The following is a 22,100-nucleotide window of genomic DNA, read 5'->3' as shown; positions in this document are numbered from 1 at the left end:
AGTGATGAAGTTACAACTCACAAAAATCCCATCATCTCTAGCGTTTTTCTTTGTTGATATTCAATATTCATTGATTTCTCCTGATCTCCCCTTTTCCGGAGTCTTTGCACCAGCCACATCACTGTCATTCATCCTCTCACTTTGTGCACTGCATCTTTAAGTGTTGAGCCTGCTTTTGAGCTGGAGCTTTCCCCCCTCATCAAGCCAAGGGGGCCTGAGTCCCACAGAAGCGCGATCCCTCCCCATGCTCTCCCTGTTTTGCCTGTCCTGAGACCACACCCAGGTTATGAGGAAGGACGGACCCCCGAAAGCTTTCCTCCACACCGGACCCAGCGCTGAGGGACCCCAGCGTCTGCAATCGCAGCCCGGGGCGGGCCGGCCCCTCAGGGCGCCCTCCCCTGCCCGCCCTGAGGGCGCCCTCCCGCCCTCCCCTGCCCGCCCTCAGGGCGCCCTCCCCTGCCCGCCCTGAGGGCGCCCTCCCGCCCTCCCCTGCCCGCCCTGAGGGCGCGGGCGGCTCCCGCCGCTCCCCGCCCTGTGGCGCCCCGGGGCCGGTGGGCGCGGCGGTCCCTGCCGCCAGCGCAGCCCCTGCCCGCCCGGCTCCGCCCGCCACAGCCGCCTCGCCTCGCTTCCCCTCACCTCCCTTCTTCTCGCCTCCCCTCTCCTCCCGCCCGGCTGCCACCGAGCCGAGGCGCCGGGCGGGCAGCGGGCGGGCGGCCGCGCCATGAGCGCCGAGTGCAGCAGTTACCTCAACGCCGACAAGGTGCTGGTGAGCGGGTTCAGCTGCCCGCGGGCGGGCGGCGACGCCCGCGCCGTGTTCTGCTGCGGCTTCCAGGACGTCAAGTACTGCTGCGATGACCCCCACAGCTTCTTCCCCTACGAGCACAGCTACATGTGGTGGCTCAGGTAGGGGAGCGGCGGTGCCTGCCGGGGTAGAGGATCCGGGCGGGAGACCCGTGGTCGCCCGAGTTCGTCTCGGGTGTGTGTTTATGAGGTACTTGTAGCCGGGCACTTTCAGGCTGCCTTTGTCCCGCCGAGAGTAGCGGTAGAGTTGCATCTTCAGCCCGGAGAGACTTTTGCTCGTGCCAGGGTAGTTTCTGAAGGAAATAACTCGTGGTCTTGGTAAGGAAGCGCTGGGAAACGCGTCTGGCAGAGCACCCGGAGCATCTCCCGCCCTTCGGCCGTGAGGGGAGCGGCTGTCCCGGGGCCTGAGCGCGAAGATGCTGCGTGCCATAAAGTTCCCAGTGACTTGAGCTACTTTTCCTTGTACGATAATGCACTAGGTAACTTTCCACTTGGAAGGGGCAGATAATGAGCCTGGTGCTCTCTCGGGCTAGTGCAGGGATCCTTCTGGCTCTGGCTGGATCTCCAGCAGCGGCAGGAAGAGCTGCGCTCGGCCAGCCCGGCTGCTTGCTGTGCCTGATTGGGCTCCACAGCATCCAGGCTGGCCGTGTCAGGATGTTAATACACCTCTTCATGGGGCTTCCACTCTGTTTCTTACGGACTTGTTGTTATCCTTGATTTTGTCGAATCCCCTTCTGGGCTTGCTTATACCGTCTGCTTCTGCAATCCTGGTGGCAGCAGTCACTACCTGCTGTTTGAATATAGATCCTTTTATCTGTTTTATACTGCTCCCTACTACTTTTCCTGAGTGCCCTCTAGTATTAGGATTGTGAGATTTGGTGAACAGCAATTGCAGGTTCACTTTATGCACAGTGTTTAAAATATTGTGAGCATTTGGAGCATCTATTTTCAGCTTTTCACCTTTCCAAACTGAACAGCTTTTGGATTATCCTTCAGGCAGATGCTATGTCACGCTGATCGTTTTAGCTGCATCTCATCCATACTGTTTTTTACTCCACAGGGCTGATCTTGGAGGTGCATAATCTAGAGCTAAATGCCCAAGGTGTGGGTGTGGCAAGACTCACAGAGTGGCCAAATGTTGCCTCCAGTCTCGCTCTCAGTTCCATTCTGTTGGTGGCCAATGTTTTTGTCTGTCTGCCAGTTCACATTGACACCACGATTTCAGTGAGCTCTCACTGAAGACTCTAAAACTTTTCTGGAGTTCAGAACTGCCTGTTCTGAGTTTATTGCTATGTAGACTTGGTTTTGTTCTTTATACATTACATTATGTACACTGAAACTCATGTACATCACTTTTGTCTGCTCACTCAGTTTTCTGTAAGCCTTGTAGTGTTCCTTGCCCTCAGCATTGGATTACTTGTAGGGGCTTAGGATCATCAGAAACTCAGATTTCCTTCTTCCAGGTCATAGATGAAGACATTAATAAAAATTAGTCTCAGTGACATTTCTTTACACTGAATAGAGACCACTTAAGCCTTGCACTTTGTTCCTTATGTTTTTAAGCAGCCTTACATTTGTAGCAAAACCTTTTCCTAATCCTATATAAATTCAGTCTTTTTAACCCCACTTTCAGAGCAGGGTTTTGTCCAAAGGCTTTTTGAGACATGTAACTCTGTCTGCTGGCTTCCTCTATCCATGTGCCTATTGACACTTCATAGACTCCAGCAGATTTACAAGGCAGTGTTTTCCCCTCATGCTAGTGCTGATCCTTTCATTAAAGATTTTATGTCAGGAAGCTGCAAGTGCCATCAGCTCCCTGTGGGGTGGAACATGGTAATGAGATGATTTGGGTAGAGGCTTGTCTTCATCAGAGGACCTGTCCCTCATATTTGGGGAGGTGAATTTGGGTATCATAGCCAGGCTCAGATTCAGCACTCTGCAGCCAGACACCCTCAGCACCTTGGCCAGCAGCTCTGCAGTTCCACGTGTGAACTCATTCCCTCAGGGCTCCTGAGTTACTGCTGTCCACTACTGTGGACTTACTGTTTTAATTTATCTGATCTAGTATTTAATGTATTATTATTTAAAATCTACTTTGTCTGGTGCAGAGAGTGGGTTGATTGTGGGGATCTCCCAGCCATCCACCTCTGTGACAGACACACAATTACTTGGTTTCTCTGATGAGAGAAGAGATCTCCAAGTGTCCTTTTTTGCACTTCTGCTATCAAATACCCAACTGTTTTAATGCTATTTTTTTTTTGCATAGCCTTTGACTGTTTCAATCACAGTAAACCTTCTCAACATGGCAGAAAAACGGAAGGAATAAGTTGATATTGCATCGCAACATCTCATCTGGATGTTGTAATGAAAACTCTTAAAGCTTGATCTTTTCAAAAACTGCCTCCAAGAACTGAATCCTAGGAGAGGCTTTCATGAAAAAATACCTCTCTGAAAGCTCTCCCTTTAAAAAGAGTTTGTAGGGTCTGAGAAGTGACTGCTTAGCCTTCATCTAAGTCAGAAATTTGGGTCCAAACTTTGAAAATTAAGGATTTTTTTTCCTTCTTTATACAGTAGCCCTAAGCTGCTAAAAGAACTAATGGAAATTGCCATTAATGGAGTTTTGATCGTGCTTAACTTCTGACATAAATTACTATATTCATTGTAGAAAATAGGTGAATAAATACAATTTATCTCTCTAAGCAAAGTTTCTGAGTGGTAAGAATTGAACCACTTCCTATAAATGTTTTCAGTAACAAATAGAATAATTTTTAGTTATTAACACACTAGAAACATTATAGTATTACATCATTTTGAAAACTATATACATTTTCATGTGAAAGTTCAATCAGTAGTTTAAAGAAAATATAAAAATAACATTTTCTGGCCTCTCAGAATGTTTTGGTGATCACTAGACTCTTACTGATATCGGTTGGTAGCAGTCATATGATAAAATAATCCTCAAAATTATTCTTTCACAGCCTTTGAGAACACACTTTTAAGACTTGAAACCCTTTGAGATTTAAAACTAAATAAGAGTTGGGCAAACCAGTCAAGGTAAGTCTGGAGATGGAAGGGAAAGGATTAGGAGGCTTTGATGGTGGAACTGTTGTAGATTTTGCTGTACTCCAGAACTTGGGAGTTCTTTTCCTAAATCTTCATTTGCTTGACTCCCCCCACATATTTGAAAGCAGTGACTGCACCACAAGTGGTTGGTGGTATCTCAAGGATCACTTCAGTTTGGTGGCACACCAGGTAGAATTTCAGGAAACTCTTACACATTTCACTTGTTTTCCTGCTGTGGGAGGGACATGGCCAGACCCGTTGGCATCCAGCTCTGATGGAAGCAGTTCATAGAGAAGCCAGCAGCCTTGGCAACACAAAGCAAGTTTCTTGCAGGCCTAGGCTCTTCTATTTTCTTGCCTAATCTCTACTGCCTGTACTGTGTTTAGAACTAGACACTGCCCTATCCTTTAGCAACATGGAACCCTCTTTTCCCCTCCCACTTCTGCAAAATCTGCAATATTTGACAGCATCCTAACACCTGCTGTACTGGGAGCTGCTGGACAATGATAGATAATAGACTATTGAGCAAATCTGACACATTTCACATTTTCTGTAGAATTTATTACATATAATTAATAATATTTTCTGTATTTAATTAATAATATTTTTAATTTCTGACTTATACTTTTTTGTTGGTATTTAAGATAAAATAATACAGGTGTTTTGCTGTTGTTGTTTGGTTCTTTTTGGTTTTTTGTTCTTTTTTGATCATAGAACTTGAATACTTATTTCCTCAAAAAAGAGGGAAGAATGCATTTTGCTGTCTCTTACAGTTGTCAGGAGCCCATGGAACAGGAAGGCAACATTAGGAAAAGGCAGAATTCATCAGAAGGTTATTCAGCTTTTGAATCCACAAAACACAAATGCTATAAAACCCCAGTGAGACAAACACTGAGCAGCTCAGCATCCAGAGCCGTGTGCTGTGCGTGCACATGCAGTTATCACATCTGCTTCACCTCCCAAGCAGAGTGGAAGGGAAGAAATGCTGAACGTGTGGTATTTGTACTGAACTGCAGCAGTTATGTTCAGTCAGCCTTTTTGTTTCTCTTTGTTCTAAAATATTTTATGCTTATTTTGGTCACTCTTCTATGTAGTCTTATTATTATAATGGCTTATTGCAGTATCAAATAGAATTCTAATATCCATTCCAAAGCTGTATCTTTTAAGTTGCATATAATAATGCATATTTGATTAAAATTCTGTCAAGCCATATATAAGTTTTACTCAAAATGCCTTCTTAACTAATACCCATAGAGCCATGGTGGCCTAATACTGAGGCCAAGCTTTGCTTGGCTATACCAACCTCCAGGCATCTGTTTTGGCTTTCTAAAATAGCAAGTCTTTTGTTTCCCTATGCCCATTCTTTCAGTCTCTTGAGAATATTTATCTGTGTGTTTTGCAAATACTATGAACGACACGTCACTGCAACAATGGCATTGGGAACATTTGATTTACTCGAATCTGGGTGACTCATTAGCTTCCTTTTACTTTGTCAGTGGGCAATATTGCCTCTGCTTAGCCACTATTTAAATTTTCCCTGGTTTTGATGGTGTGGATGGGCTAATTTTATGAACTAAAAATAACTGTAGGTGTGTGATGCTGATCATCCACTGACAGACAAGTCGATGGACCCACTCAGCAGCTCTCTGGACACAGCCTGGGGATCCCTGGGGAGGCTGCTGGCAGAGTGGAGCCTCTCTGCTGAGTGAAGCCTTTGGCTGTGCTGCAGGCCTGGGTGTGGCACTCAGTGTAACAGCAGTGAAATAAATGTTTGGTATGCCTCTGTCTTTCTGTGGAAAATAACTTGGGAGAGGTCTGTTGGAATCTTCTACCAAACATAACATTTCTCATGTCAGGGTTGCCCCATGGCCTTTACTGCCATCTTTATGCCAGATCTTTGCTTTGGGGTTGACTGGGTTGTTAATACAGAAGGTTTTGCTCCCTAATGAGGCCACAGCTCTGTGCAAGAGGGACTTTTTTGTTTGCTTGTTTAGTGTCTCTGCTGTCAGAAGACTGATCTCCAAGACATATTCTGAGACCTATAGACTATAGACCACTTGATTGCTGGGTGGCCTTCAGACGGTGTTTAAGGAATGGAAGGTGGAAAAATGCTTTTAGAAAGGGCTTTTTAAAGCAGATATGCAGCACTATGGTAATTGCTGTAGAATCTAGAGGACATGCTGTAAGATTGTTTTTATTTTCAGAAGAGTGTAATTGTTAAAGTGCTCAGTGATCATAGTTATTTGGTGTTTTGTTTTTGAGAACAGCTTTAACTAATAAAGAATGAAAGAAAGTATTGTGTTCTGGTTAAGAAACGTCAGTATTCAGGGCTATGCAAAACATATTAAATTTCTCTGAATTAGATAAATTAAGAAACAACCCTCCATCCCCAAACTTTAACCAAAATTTATCTTATAGAACTTAAATATACCTTCTCTGTGGGTTGATGGCTTCAGCAGTTTGAGAACAATCTGGTATGAAAGCATTGTGTTTAAAAAGAGTAAGTACAAATTGTCCTGATTCCTGATTCATTCAGGAAGTGGGATCAGAGTATCTATTTGATTCTGTGATGCTGGTGAGCTCTTCTCATGTTGCTGCTGGAGCATGATAAACATTTCTTGTAGCACATAACCTATGATGAGTCTTTGACCTGGAGAGTTCTTCAGGTTTTTCTTGCCTTTTCCTTTTGTAACTCCCAGAGCTTCTTACAAAGAAGAATGCATTGTGCTCTGCAGTACACAACTGTATTGTTCATGTCATCTTCTACAACTGCATGGTGGAGAGCTACAACCAAGAAGAAACAGATGTTTGAATAGAAAAATGTATTATCATTGATATGTATTTGATCTATTTGGCTTTTGGGCAGCTGACTCTGCTTAATGTTTGGATAATGGTAAGCAACCTCCTTAGTCCTGCACTGTGGACTGAAATTTAAATGGAATCTTACAATAAAGCTTGTACAATAAATGTGCAAAAAAGCACAAATAACTGTTTCTGAAGAGCCTTGGCTGTTTCACATGGTTCTGTCTCTATTCAGCCTTCTGTAATGTGTATTTCTTCTATTTTTTTTCTATTTGGGTCAATGTGTTCCAAGTGAAAATGCAAAATAAGACCAGAACCCAGGTGAGATCTCTGAGTGTAGGTCATATTCAGATTGCATAGTAAGCAGAGTATTGCTTGCCTGCAAATTTTGTTTAAGCCAAAAAACAGTAAGAAAAAATTTGCTTAATATGTACTTATATGCACAAACATAAGGATATCCTATTTAATGCAGATTATAAATACCCTGAAAATTTTCAGAAGAGTAAATTTGTTCTTTGCAGAACCATTTTGCTGATAATAAATTATTTTAGACGTGCATGGAGCTAAATGTTGCCCAAACTTCATTACTGAATCTGACCAGTAACTAATGAAAACCTCATGTGAAAGTCATAGTAATATCTACTGCTCTCATCCTGCTGATTTAAAAAATTTCTCCTGTGGACATATCCGTGTGCTGGTGCTGTGGGAGCTGGTAGAGAAGCTTTGCAGTATCTTGAATATAAAATTCATAAAAACATCCCAAGGCACAATTCTTCTCATCTTCCTGCAAGGCCACAGTAGAGTTGACTTCTCCCTGATAGCAGTGATATATAAAGGCATTTCTATGACTAGAGGAAGGAGCCTGTAGAATTCAAGACATTAATCTCTCTTCTGTCCTTTTGATGTCTGTCAAAATTGTAAATATAGCAGAGCAGTAATATAAGGATTCTCAGTCCTCAGACTCCTCATCTGTGACCAAAAGGCTGCTGTTTAATTTCACCAGAAGTCAGGATCTTTGTCATGGACTGTAGAATAGAGGACTGGAGCACAGAAGGCATCAAATGGCCCAGGAAAGTGTAGGAAATGATAGCTAGACTGTATTATACTGGGTATTATACTTCATCATGAGAATTTTATGTTAGGAAAAGACTTGAAAATAAGGGTTGGAGAGATTTCTGTATATACATATACTGTCTCATTGTATGCCTATGGGAGATGTATAAAGTAGCTTTTATTCTGCAGGACAGCACCTTGATATAGTACTGTATGTTTGGCCTCCAGAGTAATTAATTCCTGCTTTTTTGATGCCTTTGATATTTTGAGTAAACTAATTCAGCTTTAGCTTTCCTTTTACTGTGACAAAGATCATGGGAGAATTTCTCCAGTCTTGACTGGAGATTTATTTCATTAACGCAAAGGCACAACAGTGATCACAGTACTCCACCCTACTCTGCAGAGCTGCTAACAGAATTGAATAACATAGATTGCATGGGTTTTTTTAACATTCTAATGGCATTTCAGACTGAAAATACAGCTTTAATAGTCATGTTTTTTGAGCTGCCTGGAACCCTAGAATCCCTCTCTGTGTGTGCACTGAAGAACTTTTTGATCTCACTGATATCAGCTACTGCATGAAGTTATTTCTCATTTTCATAAATACACTTGAGGTCAGACTCAGGAGTAATATGCATGAAATGGTCACTGAGGACCAGATGTTCAACTGCTGTGTGATGACATTGACCCTTCTGAGGGCAGTGAAATAACTGCAGTTTATGCAATTGAATTATTGAGCTCTAAACTTTGGTTTACAGTAAAATACAGAGTTACTCCCATGCCTGAGTACAAGTAAACTCCAGACATCTTCTTGAACATTATTTTAATAGGTCCTCTAGGCTGCTTGTACACTTAATTTTTTTTTGTTTTTCTCTCTTAGTGTTGGAGCACTCGTGGGCCTGTCAATAGCAGCAGTGGTCCTCTTTGCTTTTATCATCACTGTGTGTGTTCTCTGTTATTTGTTTATCAGCACCAAGCCACGCAGCAAACTTGATACTGGTTTGAGCTTACAGACAGCAGGTAAGACCAGTTGTTATTGATGTGCCTTATCACCTGCAGAGGAAAAGCCTTACTCTGTCTCTGAATGGATGTGGAGGAATCCAACAGTGTGTGTTTTCTTTCTGATGGGAATGTCAAGATGTAATCAAGCTGTCCTGCTGTATGCCTGCTCTGTAAAATCTGTACTAAATTCAAAACATTTAGCAGGAGCTTAGTATATTCATTTAGTAGTAGGAAGAATGTAGAAATTTTGCAATACTGAATGAGGGTAAATTAGCCCCTTTATCAGAAAGAGACTTATTGACTTAGTTGCTCTGGATTTCCTGTCAAGAATACATAAACATGTAGTAGTGATTCATTCTAGGAGTAAGGATCTCAGGAGAGATTTTAAGTTTATTTTCTTGTCATTCTTTTTTTTTTTTTTCAATTCTTCCTGACCTAGGATCTAGACTTTGAAGTTTAAAACTCTTTGTTTCAGTAGCAGTAGTCCATGCCTTTGTGCCCAGGCTGTGTTGGCAGATGCCTGCAGGAACAGTGCATGTAGTCTGCACTAACCCACTCACATGGGAAAATTGCTGCTGCTGCTCCAGTTCACTACATTTGTGAAATCTGACTTCAGGTCTCCTTGGCAAGATGGGGTGTGATAAATTTTACCCTTTGTCTTGGACGTTCTAAATATTTAAATTATCTGTTTCAGCAGTTCAGCCGGTAAAGCTGTAGAAAATAAAAGGAATGTTGTACTTACGTAGGCATTGGAAATTCAACAGGTTGAAAAAGGGGAATAATTCTAGGGAAAGAGTCCCCTCAGCTCAAATTTTCTCTTTTCTTTTTATTTTAAAATGCTTCTATAACTGCATGGCAGTAAATGACCAATGAGTTACTGTAATTATAGCCTATTATAGAACAGTAAGAGAGAGAGAGTGTCTAGTTAACACAGTCCACTTCATATCAATCTTCCTGTGTCTAATTTTGTTCTCCAGAGAATGCAGGCTTTGGTTTAAAAGTGGTTCATAGAGCTGTCAGAACTGCAAAGCCTCCCTTTGTAGCGGTATGAGGTGAGCAAGCTGCTGAAGTCACACATTCAGCAAACTGCTACTAATCTGCAAATTGAAAACTTCACACTTGTCCTGGAAAGAGAGTAGAATTAAGACCTGTTAGCTAGAACAGCCTAAATAAACTCTTGGGTGGGATGAACAAAATGCTGTCGTGCTCTCCTACGAGATGGTTGTGTCTTAAATACAAACTGGCATTATGTTTTTGAACGTGTTGCCTGTTTCACTTCTTTCCTCAGATTTCCCTGCTATGGCACCAGCTCTTACACCATTGCCAGGACAGCAGTGCTGTATTTCTCATGCCTTTTATTTTTGTGCCAGACATGTTTGGCACGTGGGGAGCTGGGAAGGAGGCAGGTGCTACTGCACCACTGCTGCCAGGCATTTCTATCTTTCTGTATGGACACAAACCCTGCTGCAAACCCACATCCTGGGTTGTTCCTCTCTTCCTATCATGAGGTGAACAGCATCCCACTGATGATCCAGCATTCATGTAGGCAATCCAAGCCACAATTCCAAACCTTACGAGGCTGGGAAGCTGAGGGATCTTTGCTTTTTCCCAGCCATCTTCAGGGTGTGGTTTGGAGCTTTTCTTGGACAAAATTCCTTTGTATTTAAACATGGTTTTGACTGCTCTCATCCTGTGTTTTTCGCTTTTATTATTATGCTTCTTTGGCTACTTCAAATAACTATTATTTCACATCCAAATTCTCATAGCTTGGCTGTTGGTGAGATGGGTTGCTGGAAATTGAAAGCCAGTTGCTTTGCCAAGGTTGAGAGATCTTGGGAAATATTTTAGGATTTCACTGACAAGCCTGAGTGCTTGCCTTCATCATACTTGGGTTTCTTTTGCATGGAAGTCATGCAAGGGCTGAGTACCTGAAAACATGGCTGGTTAGCTGCTTGCAGCCCTGGAGAAAATAAAAACAGCCTCTCTCCTCATCTTTCAGTTCTTCTGAGAGTGCAGGATAACTGTACATAAGCAATAAAAACAAATTAAAAATTAAAATAGTTTTTAGATGCTTCAGAAAGCTGCAGGCCTGAGGGCCATGAGTTTTAAGTATGAACTCAGTTCAACACAGCTTTTTCTGAACTAGCATAATTTTGCCTTTAGATGATGGCTGTGTCACACTTTAGTTGTTGTGCAACATCTGCATCCCTGGAGCACTCATAGAGCACTCATTTTTGAAGCAGTATTTTTTATTATATTCAATTTCACCCATAATACATCAGCTCAGTTGGAGTCTCGTATCTCATTAAATGTACAATTGGCTATTTTATGCCTTTCCTAACTCACATAATAGCAAAAGTTGGTCATTGTTCTTGGGCTCATCCTAGTTCTCCTAAATGCAGAAGTTGAGTTGTTGAATTTTTATAGAAATAACTTCCAGGTCGATGATAAATCTAACAATAAATTGAATATGAAGCCCTTTATTATATTTTCTGATTGTACAAAAGGCATATCAACTGGAATTTGCTTCTGTTTAGTCTTAAACAAATGGTCTTCCATAGCGTCAGCAATGACTGTTACAGATTGGATTCTTGAGTTAGCTAAGGATGTTTTAGACCTAGCTAAAATTTACATTTTAATCTGAGCATTGCATTTCAGAAAAAATGAGCTCAGCCACTGGTATAGGCAAGGAAGAACTACTTAAATGTTACTGGAGTTAGACATTTTTATTTGTAGAGTGCAGAGTTGATCCATAATATGCAAGACAGTATGTGCAGGCAAACACATATAAATGAAGATCCTGCATTTCAGTAGCTCGTTAAGCTCTTTCCAAGAGAAAGTATTTTTCATTGAACCCATTGTAGATGTTTTTGTTTCTCCCATTTGAAGGCTGGAGACCTGTAACAGTGGTAAAAGATGGCCTCAAAGATATCCAAGCCTTGAATACGCAAACATGATGTATTTATTCAAGGTGAAAGGGAATTTTGTCATATCCTGTGTTCTTCTTTTAACAAAAACCTTCTATTTTTGCAAAAGGTTTATCCCCTTCAAAATGTTTATCCCCCTAGGAAGTCACAGGATTTTAAGTGTTTTGTTAAGGCTGAATGCATAATGCTAGGGCGTCCCCACAGTGCAAGATGAGGAGGACTCAGTAAATATTGCATAATTGTCAGGATGGGAATTGTAAACAGTCAGAAAAGGGGAAATCCAGAGGCACACCTTGACTCTGGGAAAAATGCACATACATTTGCCTTGACCAGCAGCTGATGGGAGGGCAGTGATCATCTCAGCTGGACCCTGAGAATGAGCTTTGCCATCAGAGATGTAAAAGGTGGAGAGAGTCTCTCCACCTTGGTGACCCAAACAGTTTTTGAACACATTTTCTGAGTTTCCCTGGTGTTTCTGCTAGGTCTGGCAAGACCTTTGAGATTAAGTGTTGCATGCCACTGCAAAGCATGGATAGCAAATTACATTTTATGATGGTAACCAATACTTTTTCCTTAAAACTTATCACTGGAAGACCTCTGTAAATGTGTTCAGAGTCAGACAGCAGGGACCTTTGGGCTGGAGTGTGAAAGAATTGTGGCCTTGTAAATTAATCATAAGTGCTAGGGAAGATGTGCTTTAATAGAAGTGATTAATTCCTAGTTCTTGCAAAGCAGTAACATCATAATATGCAAAAGTTCATGGTTCCATTTCATAACAAGGAAAAACACAGCTTGAAAAATAGCCAGATGGCTTTTCTGTCCCTATTTCTCTCCTTAATTAAAGATTCCTCGTAGGGGGTTATTCACATATTTGAAATATTCAGGTATTTTGATGAAAAAGCACGAAACTCTCACACACTGTCCTTCTTAGCTCAGTACAATTATCTTACTATTGGTTGTGAAATCAGATAACTGTTGTCTGAACTGAGATGCACTGCTTGGCCTTTGGAGTTTACATTCATAATTTTGCCTTCTAGGTTTAGTAGTAATTTCAACTGTATGGTGTAAGAACTCCATATCTGGCTTTAAATTTCTCCAGTTAGGCTACTTCTGTCTTTGCCAGTCATCTACCTCAGATTTCTGTATGGGGAAAAATTATCTAAATGGGTTCAATTGTTTAAAAAATCACTTCTTTTTTTTTTTCTTTTTTTTTTTTAATGAATAAAATTTCTGTTTTGAAGCTGGGAATTTAAATTTTGTGGAAGGGCACATCACTAGAATAGGTTAAATTTTGAAATGTCTTTATTGGACTCTAGCTTTTAAATTTCCCAGACTTTCTTGTAGCAGTGAGATTTTTACAGCTCATTAGGAATCAGGTTTTTTACTACAAATATGCCCACAGCTGCTGTAGTCTTCAAAAATAAAGTGCCTTCCTCTGTAACTGATAAGAATTATTTTTGTTTCTCTTTGGGTTTGTTTTTTTCCCAGCTGAAATAACTCAGTTGTTTTCAACTAAGATCTTAGCTTAAATACTATTGTGCAGATTTTTTAAATGCTAAACTATCAAACCCCATTTTTGCATTTTTGAAACCAAATTGCAGTTTTTTTCAATTCAAACAAAATAAAATAAAATACAGCTTTCAAAACACTTCAATAACAAATAATTCCCATTTCCGAATCTGCTTTGCTTCAGTTTCTTATTAAATTAAAAAATTATCATTCTCAACTTTTCACTCCTTTTTGGATATAGTGAATCTGTTTTTAAATTCCTTCCTCACATACTGGCTTGGAGAAAAGTACCCTGCCCAGTTAAGTTTATCTTTTCTGTCTCTTTGTGTTGGCCCACACTTGGGAAAATGGAAAATGAGGTCAAAGACACTGTTGAACTAAAGGGTAATGGGAAATACAGGGTGGCCTGGGAGGAAGATGGATGAGTTCCATAAGGAGAATAGATGACAGGATAAAGCAGGGAGAGGCTTTGGAGCTGGCAGATAAAGGAGAAAAGTGCAAGGAGCTGAATGCTCCTGAGAGTTTTTGGAAGAGGGAAGGGACTGATGGAGCTGGGAGCAGCATAGCAGGGAGGCAGCAGTCCTGGAGGGGATGGAGGAAGTCCTGGGGGCCAGGAAGTGGAGCAGTGGCTGTGGGTGGGGAGCAGAGAGAAAGATGGAGAGGGAGCCTGGCAGAGAGAAATCTTGTACAGGGTTGAGATTTAGGGCAGAGAAAAGGGAGGGAAGACTCCAAATATGACTTGTTATTCATAGATATGGGGACTGTAATGGGAAGCATAGTAGCAGAAAATAAGGACTGAAAACAGAATGAGGAAAGTGGGAAGGGAATGAAAGAACCAATATCAGGTAAGAAAGAAAATAAAGTTATAAGTGCATTTAGGAAAGTATTTTCTTCTAGAACTTTGTTTTCTCAACTGTCAGCAGGGATCAGTGGAAGCTGCCAGAGTATCTCAATCCTCCCTTCCTACAATGATCCACTGGAGGCTGCCTTTGCTTTAGTTACTCTGGTCAGTAGGGCAAATTCAGTTATCTGTACTGAATTAAAAGATTACTGCTTTTCTGCTCCAAGCAGGTGTCTGTATCAGTTAGCTGGTGGAATTTTAAGTATTACTTACATTAACCTATGAAGTTAAAAAAAAAACCAAAAACATAGTCAAATGCTACTAAGCTTCAAAACCAAATGCTCCAAAGATGGGAGATGCCAGAAGTAAAGATTTTGTGGGAAATTGGTAAAATTCTTAACTAAAAATAGTTTTATATGCTCCTGTCATCACATTAATTTTTCTATAAAACTTGGGTAGCACTTGCAAAGAAATGTTGTGAGCCTCCCTACACACACTAAGAGCTTTGGGATCACTGGATGAAGGTGCACTGAAAGCAACAGTGACTGATTATGTTTGGAGAGGGATGAAAGTTTGAGATTTCTGGTCTGTTTTCTTGAGTATGGAAATTTTTAGTCTGATTTCTTTGAGGAGACTTTCTGATTTCCTGCTACAAACCCAGCTTATACCACAGTGCTGCTTCCTTAAACTGCTCTTCACTTTGATGTTTATTCCTTTTTAACACAAGTAAGTTAATAACTGCAGCCTCCCTGAGGCCCAGGAATGCAAAGTGGAATGGATCCAATCTGTCTCATCCTCTAAAAATTGCAGAAGATTCCAGGAACTGTGATTTTTCTAGTACAGTGAGCATATCTATGTATTACTACTTCAACTGATGGAAGACTAATGATCTTAATTCTTCTAAAAATGCCTTTGTTCTACAGACAGTGAGGCCAGAGGGAGTTCAATATGTTAAAGACAGAGGCACTGAACGGATTCTACCAATGCTATGAAGAAAAGAGGTACCACGAGAACATTTCTTTTTATCTTACTTTGTTGTATTTGTATACTTTCTACTCTTTACATGGATTTTATAAAGTGATTCTTTATGTGGGTTTTTAACTTTTTGAAAAGCACTAGCAAACTGTCTCTGGCTGATTCATTTATACACTGCCCTGATGCTGTCCTTGCACGGGGATGTATCTGCAGAGACTTGGACAGAGTCCTTCCCCAGACAAATCTCTTCTAGATTTACTGGCACTGAATACTCCATCATGGTTATGTGCCAGACAAGATTACATTCCCTTATGCTGTTATTGTCCTTTCCCTGAGCTGCCCTGGGTGCACCAGAGCTTACTAAGGAGGCAGACACTGTAACTTATTCAAAAGAATTTCTTTAGTGACGAATTGCCAGAAAGGCTCCTATATGACAAAGGGTGAAAGCAGTGAAGTTTCTATAGGGCAGTTCAGTCTTCCATTTCTTCCTGGGGGTGCAGGAATCAGTGGCAGGTAAATTCTGCTACAGGGCTGGAGAGGGTTATCTTGCAATAAAATTATTTTTATGCTGAAATCATGTGTAAAGGTCAAACTGCCTATGGCACAGACCATGCAGAATAGTGTTTAAAATGTACCCCAGTACAGATGAGTTGTATTTCAGACTTAAAAGAACTTTATAAATAATGCAAAGGACTTCAGATGGCATGAAACATGCATTTTACTTTCTGCAGGGGGTGAAAACTCATGACTTAACAGTCAAAGAATCTGAGAATAGCTGCAGATCAGCAATGTCTATCACAAGAAAAATAAGTGGTCCTGTTTGCTCAGCAGTTGTTTTCAGATGAGCAGGAAAGTAAATGAGTCAAGACTTTCCTGTTTCACTTATGCCCTTAAAAAAAGCCACACTATGCATCCCAAGTGCAAATGCATCTTTCTCAGAGCTCTTTATCAGCATAACAAGTTGATTTTGGCTCCTTGTCCTTATAAAAATACTGAAGTGTAACAAAACTAATTTCAAAACTCCTAACCACCTCCACACATTTTTTTTTTCTGCTGTTGCAAATGAAATGGCTTGTGGGAGAAAAATGCCATGGAAAGACTAAAATGGATCCTGCAGTCAGAAAGCCGTCTGTAGTGAGAAAATCCAAAAATATCCCAGGCAGGCACCAAGTACTGAGATGAGCTGAGCTCTGTGAATGTGACATTGCTTTTTGAAGGCCATAAGCCTCTCATTTCCTCATGCTTCTCATCGCCTGCTTTTCTGTTGTGGTAGAGAGGCTGATGTTTATAGGGTGCCTGCTAACCACTGTTGCTTACAGGGAGGGAATTGAGAGAGAGCTGCAAATGACTTGGGTAGAGTTTGAATGCATGCATTATATAAAGACAAAAAAATCTGGAAGCTTTTTTTGTGGATGAATTACTCAACTTTTTTTTGTTTCAAAATGAGGCTGGCATTGTAGTGAAGACTAAAAGTACTTGAGATCTCATTTGGAGCTAAATCCAGGAAAATTATGTCCTTGGCCTGTGAGCCTTTTTGTTTTCTGATTCAGAATGGAAAAGGAGGCAAGGATCTTTTCTGAACTTCAACATATAATATGGCTGAGTGTCAGTTGAAATTCCAGGTCTCTCACTGGTTTTTGTCTCCTGCTTTTTACATGTGTATGCTGCAGATTTTATACCCACACCTATCATGGGGAGCCACTTCACAGTGAAGCATTAAGCCAGAAAGTCCATCAGTGGCTACAAATTTCTACTGCTGGGAGAAAGCTACAGGTGCCAATTAGATTTCCTTTAGCAGGCGTATTTCTTCTGCCAAATTCACTGAGTTTTAATTAGGAACAGGACCCCTTGTGCCTAGTGTAGTTCAGCATATAATTCAAGCTTGTTTGCCTGCTCTTTTCCAGCAAAAGGGTAAACACAGCTCTTAGCTTTCCAAAGGGAAAGGAGAGAAGCTAGGCAGATAAAGGCATTGCTTCTTACTTAGAGTGATAATACAATAAATTATTAAGTAGTTGAGCTATGCACAAGAAAAATCTGACACAGATTTTGTGAAGACAGATCATGACAAATCAATCTAATTTCTCTTTGTCAAGGTAATTTTACCTATCAGGTAAATGGGAACAAGTGGCTGTGATTACAGATCATTATGAAAATGCAGTCAAAGAGAAATTTTCAGTGACTCATTCTCAAGTGCATTTTTGGAGGGAAGAAGGATGTCTTGGGAAGTGTCTGGCACATTATCCCAGAAAAGTAGTAAGTGCTTGGCTGAAGGACTAAAGAGCACATGAATAAAATTTTTGAATGACACCACCCTGAGAAGGGTTGCAAGACTCTGGGGCTAAAACTACCTTTCAGAATTATCTCTGTGCCCTTGAGAAATGTTCTGAAATAAAAATAAAGTGAAATAGAATAAAAATCAAGGTGCTGTAGTTAAAGAGGAGAAACTATATCCTCAAGTATAATTAAAGAAGCTGACAAAATAGTAAAGAAATGCTTTCTAATGTCCAGTCAAAACCTCCCCTAGTGCAGCTTTGAACCATTCCCAGGCATCCTTTCACTGGATTCCAGGAAGAATTGATCAGAGAATCACAGCATGGTTTGGGCTGGAGGGGGCCTTTAGGATCATCTAGTTCCAATCCTGCTCTCATGGGCAGGGACACCTTCCAGTAGACGAGGTTGCTCAGAGCTCCATCCCACCTTGAACACTTCCAGGAATGGGGTATCCACAGCTTCTCTGGGCAACCTGTGCCAGGGCCACCATTCTCTCCACATTCCCCTCATCAGGAAGGCTGGACAGAGCAGTGAGGTCACCCCTCAGCCTAATTGTCCCTGAGCTAGACAAACCCAAAGGCACTGCTCATGGGACACTCATTCCACCTGTCCTTCCAACCCTTTCCCCAGCTTTGTTGGTCTCTTCTGGATGCTTTTGAGTCCCTTAACATTCTTTTTGAATTGTGGAACCCAGAACCACACTCCACATTCACATGCACCATGGTTCAATACAGCAGGATAACCCCTCTTCTGAGCAGCTGGTTATTTATCTGACACACTCCAGGACAGAATTTACCTTCTCAGCTGCCACTGCCGGGGAAGGGTACAAATCTAACTTTACATGTATGTCTTAGGTTTTCATTTAAGTTCATCAGGAATGTGTAACCATCCTCAGAGTCTTCAGCAGAAAATAATCTAGAATCCATAAAAAGTATCATTGATAATTCAGATGAGCATCATTCCTCTCAGTGAAACAGAACTGTCAGGATGCTCTTGCTGCTAGTTACCATCTGCCTTGAGTCCAAGATTTCATGCTTCAGAACTTCTGTCAATAGATGAGTTAGCTGAAATTGTCCAGCCAGTCTTCAGTGTGTGTCCATTATTTTACATATCCAGACAAGCATTTGCTTCTAAACCCATCTGTACCAACAGCTGTTGTGTTTTACCTCAGAATCAATCCTGCTTTAATGAGCAGTAGAACAATTTATTTGTATAGAAATTCCTCAAGTGTAGTTTGGAATATGTTCTGGTGTCTTTCAGGGTTAAAGGCGTGCATTGTGAATATGTCTATCATTAAAAATAAATTAAATGAATGGTTTGATATAGATATTAGTGGTGCATTTTCCAAGAAGCACTGCATAGAAATGTTAGATGAATGACTGTGTTTATCTATAAAACCTTTTTTGTTTTGTTTCAGCACCATTGTGTGTGGGCTTTTATCACATGCAGGGGGTAGTTCTCACTTGCCCAGCAGAGGAGCAGCAGCAGAGCTACCCATCCACAAACACCCCCAGAGGAGGCACTTAGTGTTTCATAGCTCTAGTAATGCCCTTTATGGGTGCTGTTCTTCACCCAATAAAGGTTAGGAATATAATGAGGTACTTGGAAAGAAGTATCTGTGCCAGTGAAATGGATTTAGCTGTGTGGTTTGTTCTGGATTTTTTTGTAGGAAAAAATTCTTCCCCTGTTCAGTCTAACTTGTAACTGTTACTGGTATTTTGCAGATACAGAGCTGCATCCCTAACAAAACCTCCACCAAAACAAGCTGTTGACAGAGCCAAGTAACTTCAAGACATTTCCTAAGCCACAAAGATGGACTGTGAACATAAGCCACGAGAACTGACTCACTCTTCCAGAGGTGTTTCCTGGCTCTTACAACCACTGTTGATAACCAGAGGCCAATCTGAAGCTGTGCCAGGCTGTGTTTCTGTATGGTTGCTATACTAAGAAATTGTGTAATTTGATTTGCACATGTCAACTACTGCTGTTCATTTTCATGCAAGTTGTCTCTACCCTGTGCAATTCCAGTGAGATAACGCAGTTGTCAAGCAGAGCAGAATTTGGCACACCATGTTGACCAAGCTTTATTTTAAGCTTTCCTCATGTGCCATCTCAGTGTGGTGTCTTCATGTCATGAACATGGTTGTCTTTAGCCAAATGTGACTGTTCAGTGCACAAACCAACGTGAATGTAGTACCTCAATAAAATCTGGCATTTATGTTGTATTTTTCTTAATTTATCATTTCCCCACACCTTGTTTCCTCTGAAGATTCTTGTGAATCTTGAAATTATTTTGATGGGAGAATTTTCTAACAAAAGGTGAAGTTAATAAAGAATAAGTTTTTGTAGGGAAGTTAAGATTTTAACAGCTGTTTCAACTGGCATTAGTATACACAGAAATTAATTGAAATAAACATCCACAATTGTTTTGCAGATTCTTCATCAAAAGATGTTGGAATATTTCTTGGGAAGCAAACTAAAATTTTCCAGTAGTATTTCAGTTTGGATCACTAATTTGTGAAGTGTTAAACTTCCTTCAGGTAATCAAAGAGCTCTACTTGCACATTTTATTTCCCCAGAAGTCTTAGGAACAACCAACACAATCTTAACTGTCATATTTAAGTTGTCAGTTTGTTCAAGCTTTCAGTCTTGAAATCATGAACATTAATGATAATGATTTCTTTTCATCTTGTGAGGCTTCTGTAAGGTGAGTGATCAAAAGAATTTCAAAACTGTTTAACCATGCTATTGATATTAAGGCAGTAGACAGATTATAACTTGCATTTGCAGATGAGGCCTAAATATTTACCTACCATGTCAATTTTGTCTGCAGTTATACTTCAACTTGTTAAGACAAAATCCTTGTCTACTGTTTGGGAGTGACATCTTTTTGTGTGATAATGCTTGACATTTAAACTCTGTAGCTGTCTGGTACTGTGCATCAAAACCCCAAAGTGCTTCTGATCTCACCTGCTCTTCTGTGAAACAATACACCAGTGCCTCCCACTGAAGTAGAGAATGTGATGTGTGTTCTTCCCATAGCTGTCTGTATATAATATCTCATTAAACTGCTATTTGCCACGATGGACTGGGAGAAAATTGAAGCCACATTGGATACATAAAGAAAATGTTTTTATAACAACAGGTCATAAACCTGATCTTCTGGCCTCATAACTTTCTTGATTGGGACTGTCAAAGAGCAGAAGGGGAAGGATTTATGAGTTTTGCCATTTGGTTTCCTCGGAGGATGCCAGACATGAGATAAACATTCTGGAAGCATATGCTTAATTTTAAACCACCAATAAAAGATTTATGGAAGATAAAAAAGAAAGATTTAAGTTGTTTTAACTTCATACAAATTTGAGTCAGCACTTCTTTAATTTTTAAATTATAAAGATACTTAAAAGTAACAAGACGTACTTGATATGTTGAGTGTTGCAAATCAAAATATCTTTGATTTCTGTCTCTTGGGCAACTTCAAAATCTTTGATTCCTCAAATAACAAGGTTATTTTCCCCTTGCATACTGGACTATTTATTGATTTTGAGTCTCTTAAGACACCAAAGTAGCAGAATTAAAAGTAAAAAACAGAATGCAAAAAGAGTGGTTCTAGTTCTTTAGTTAGGTCCAATGTGTGTTTTTGTTTTCTGTCACTGTGCTTAGGAAAACCCATTCCTTTGCCCTTTTATCTAGTTATTTTGTAATTGAGGGTTTCTAAATGTCACCAAAAAGTACCTCCCACACAGGTTTTATTAGGGAATTAGCACACTGCCCAAAACAGCTTTCAAATGTAATCTGCAGTCACAACAAGCATGACTCCCTGTGCTTAATAGGCATAATAAGCCTTAATGTACTTGTTAGACATAGCCCTAATTTTTGCCCTGGGAACGTTTTAAGCTTAAATTGCTTAAATTACCACATAAAGCAAATTCAGGGCTGTTGTGCCATCAGCCATACAGAAGCTACTATATCTCACAGGAGTTGCTATGAGCATTTTTTATTGCTTTTTAAAGTTGATGAGTTTTTCTAATCATAGGGCCAAAATAAAAGTTGTGTGAAACAGGCTTCTCAGACTGTGGGACATAGAAAGTGTGTTTGTGTCTGTGCACACACAGATACCAGCAGAGCAGCACGAGCAGCAGCCCCTGATGGATTTCAGTGGGGCCAGGCTGGCTGGTCCCCACTGACAGTTCTGGGCCTGGCTGCTTCTTCCCTTGGAGTCAAACTGGCAGCAGTGGCAGCAAAGTGATCTACCCTTGCCATCCTCTACCATTCTCTAGATACTGCAATATTAGTAACTGCCTGTTCACTTGCATTACTTTATCTGACTTTGGGTCTAAGTAGAAAATAAATAATTGATGTTGCTACACAATCAGTCAAGTAAATAATGATTTTCATAATTAATCACTTTTAAGTATAATTTCTGAAGGCTTTATCCTTAACGATTTTTAAATTATGGAAGAAAGACCAAAGAAAAGTCACAGTTTTACTGAATGAAAAATGCTAGAGATCCTCACAACTATTACGTCCTTCAAGTTTTGGAAAAATTGAGGCAGGAAATAATATAGATTCAGCTACTTCCTAGGAGTAAAAATGAGAAGCTTTAAAGTTCTGTTCTGTTAGCCTGAAGCTCACAGGAATCCTGTCTTTTAAGGTGAAGTGAGGAATTAAAAAATTTGTCCAATAGATTTTGAAGTGATCTTGTTATTTTCAGAGTAATTTGTTGGAACTTTAGGAATTTAAGAAAAAAGTACATATTTTAACAGATACTGAATAATGGGGTAGAGATGCAGTAATACTGTATTAAAAGCAGAGGGTGAGAGGATTCTACAATGGACTGGCTTTTTTGGAAAATT

At 40.5% G+C, this 22,100-nt stretch overlaps 1 protein-coding gene across 1 annotated transcript; it reads left to right on the top strand.

The window, feature by feature from the left end:
* The first annotated feature begins 651 nt into the window (after positions 1-651).
* Positions 652-20,328, top strand: SHISAL2A (shisa like 2A). Its single transcript, XM_021529499.3, has 4 exons — positions 652-903; positions 8,600-8,739; positions 14,922-14,999; positions 18,969-20,328. The coding sequence occupies exons 1-3, from the start codon at positions 722-724 to the stop codon at positions 14,951-14,953; spliced, it is 354 nt and encodes a 117-aa protein (XP_021385174.1). The 5' UTR covers positions 652-721; the 3' UTR covers positions 14,954-14,999; positions 18,969-20,328.
* Positions 20,329-22,100: the final 1,772 nt, after the last annotated feature.

Source organism: Lonchura striata, chromosome 9 (assembly GCF_046129695.1).
Source record: "Lonchura striata isolate bLonStr1 chromosome 9, bLonStr1.mat, whole genome shotgun sequence".
Classification (NCBI taxonomy): domain Eukaryota; kingdom Metazoa; phylum Chordata; class Aves; order Passeriformes; family Estrildidae; genus Lonchura; species Lonchura striata.
This window is presented reverse-complemented; position numbering and strand designations above follow the sequence as displayed.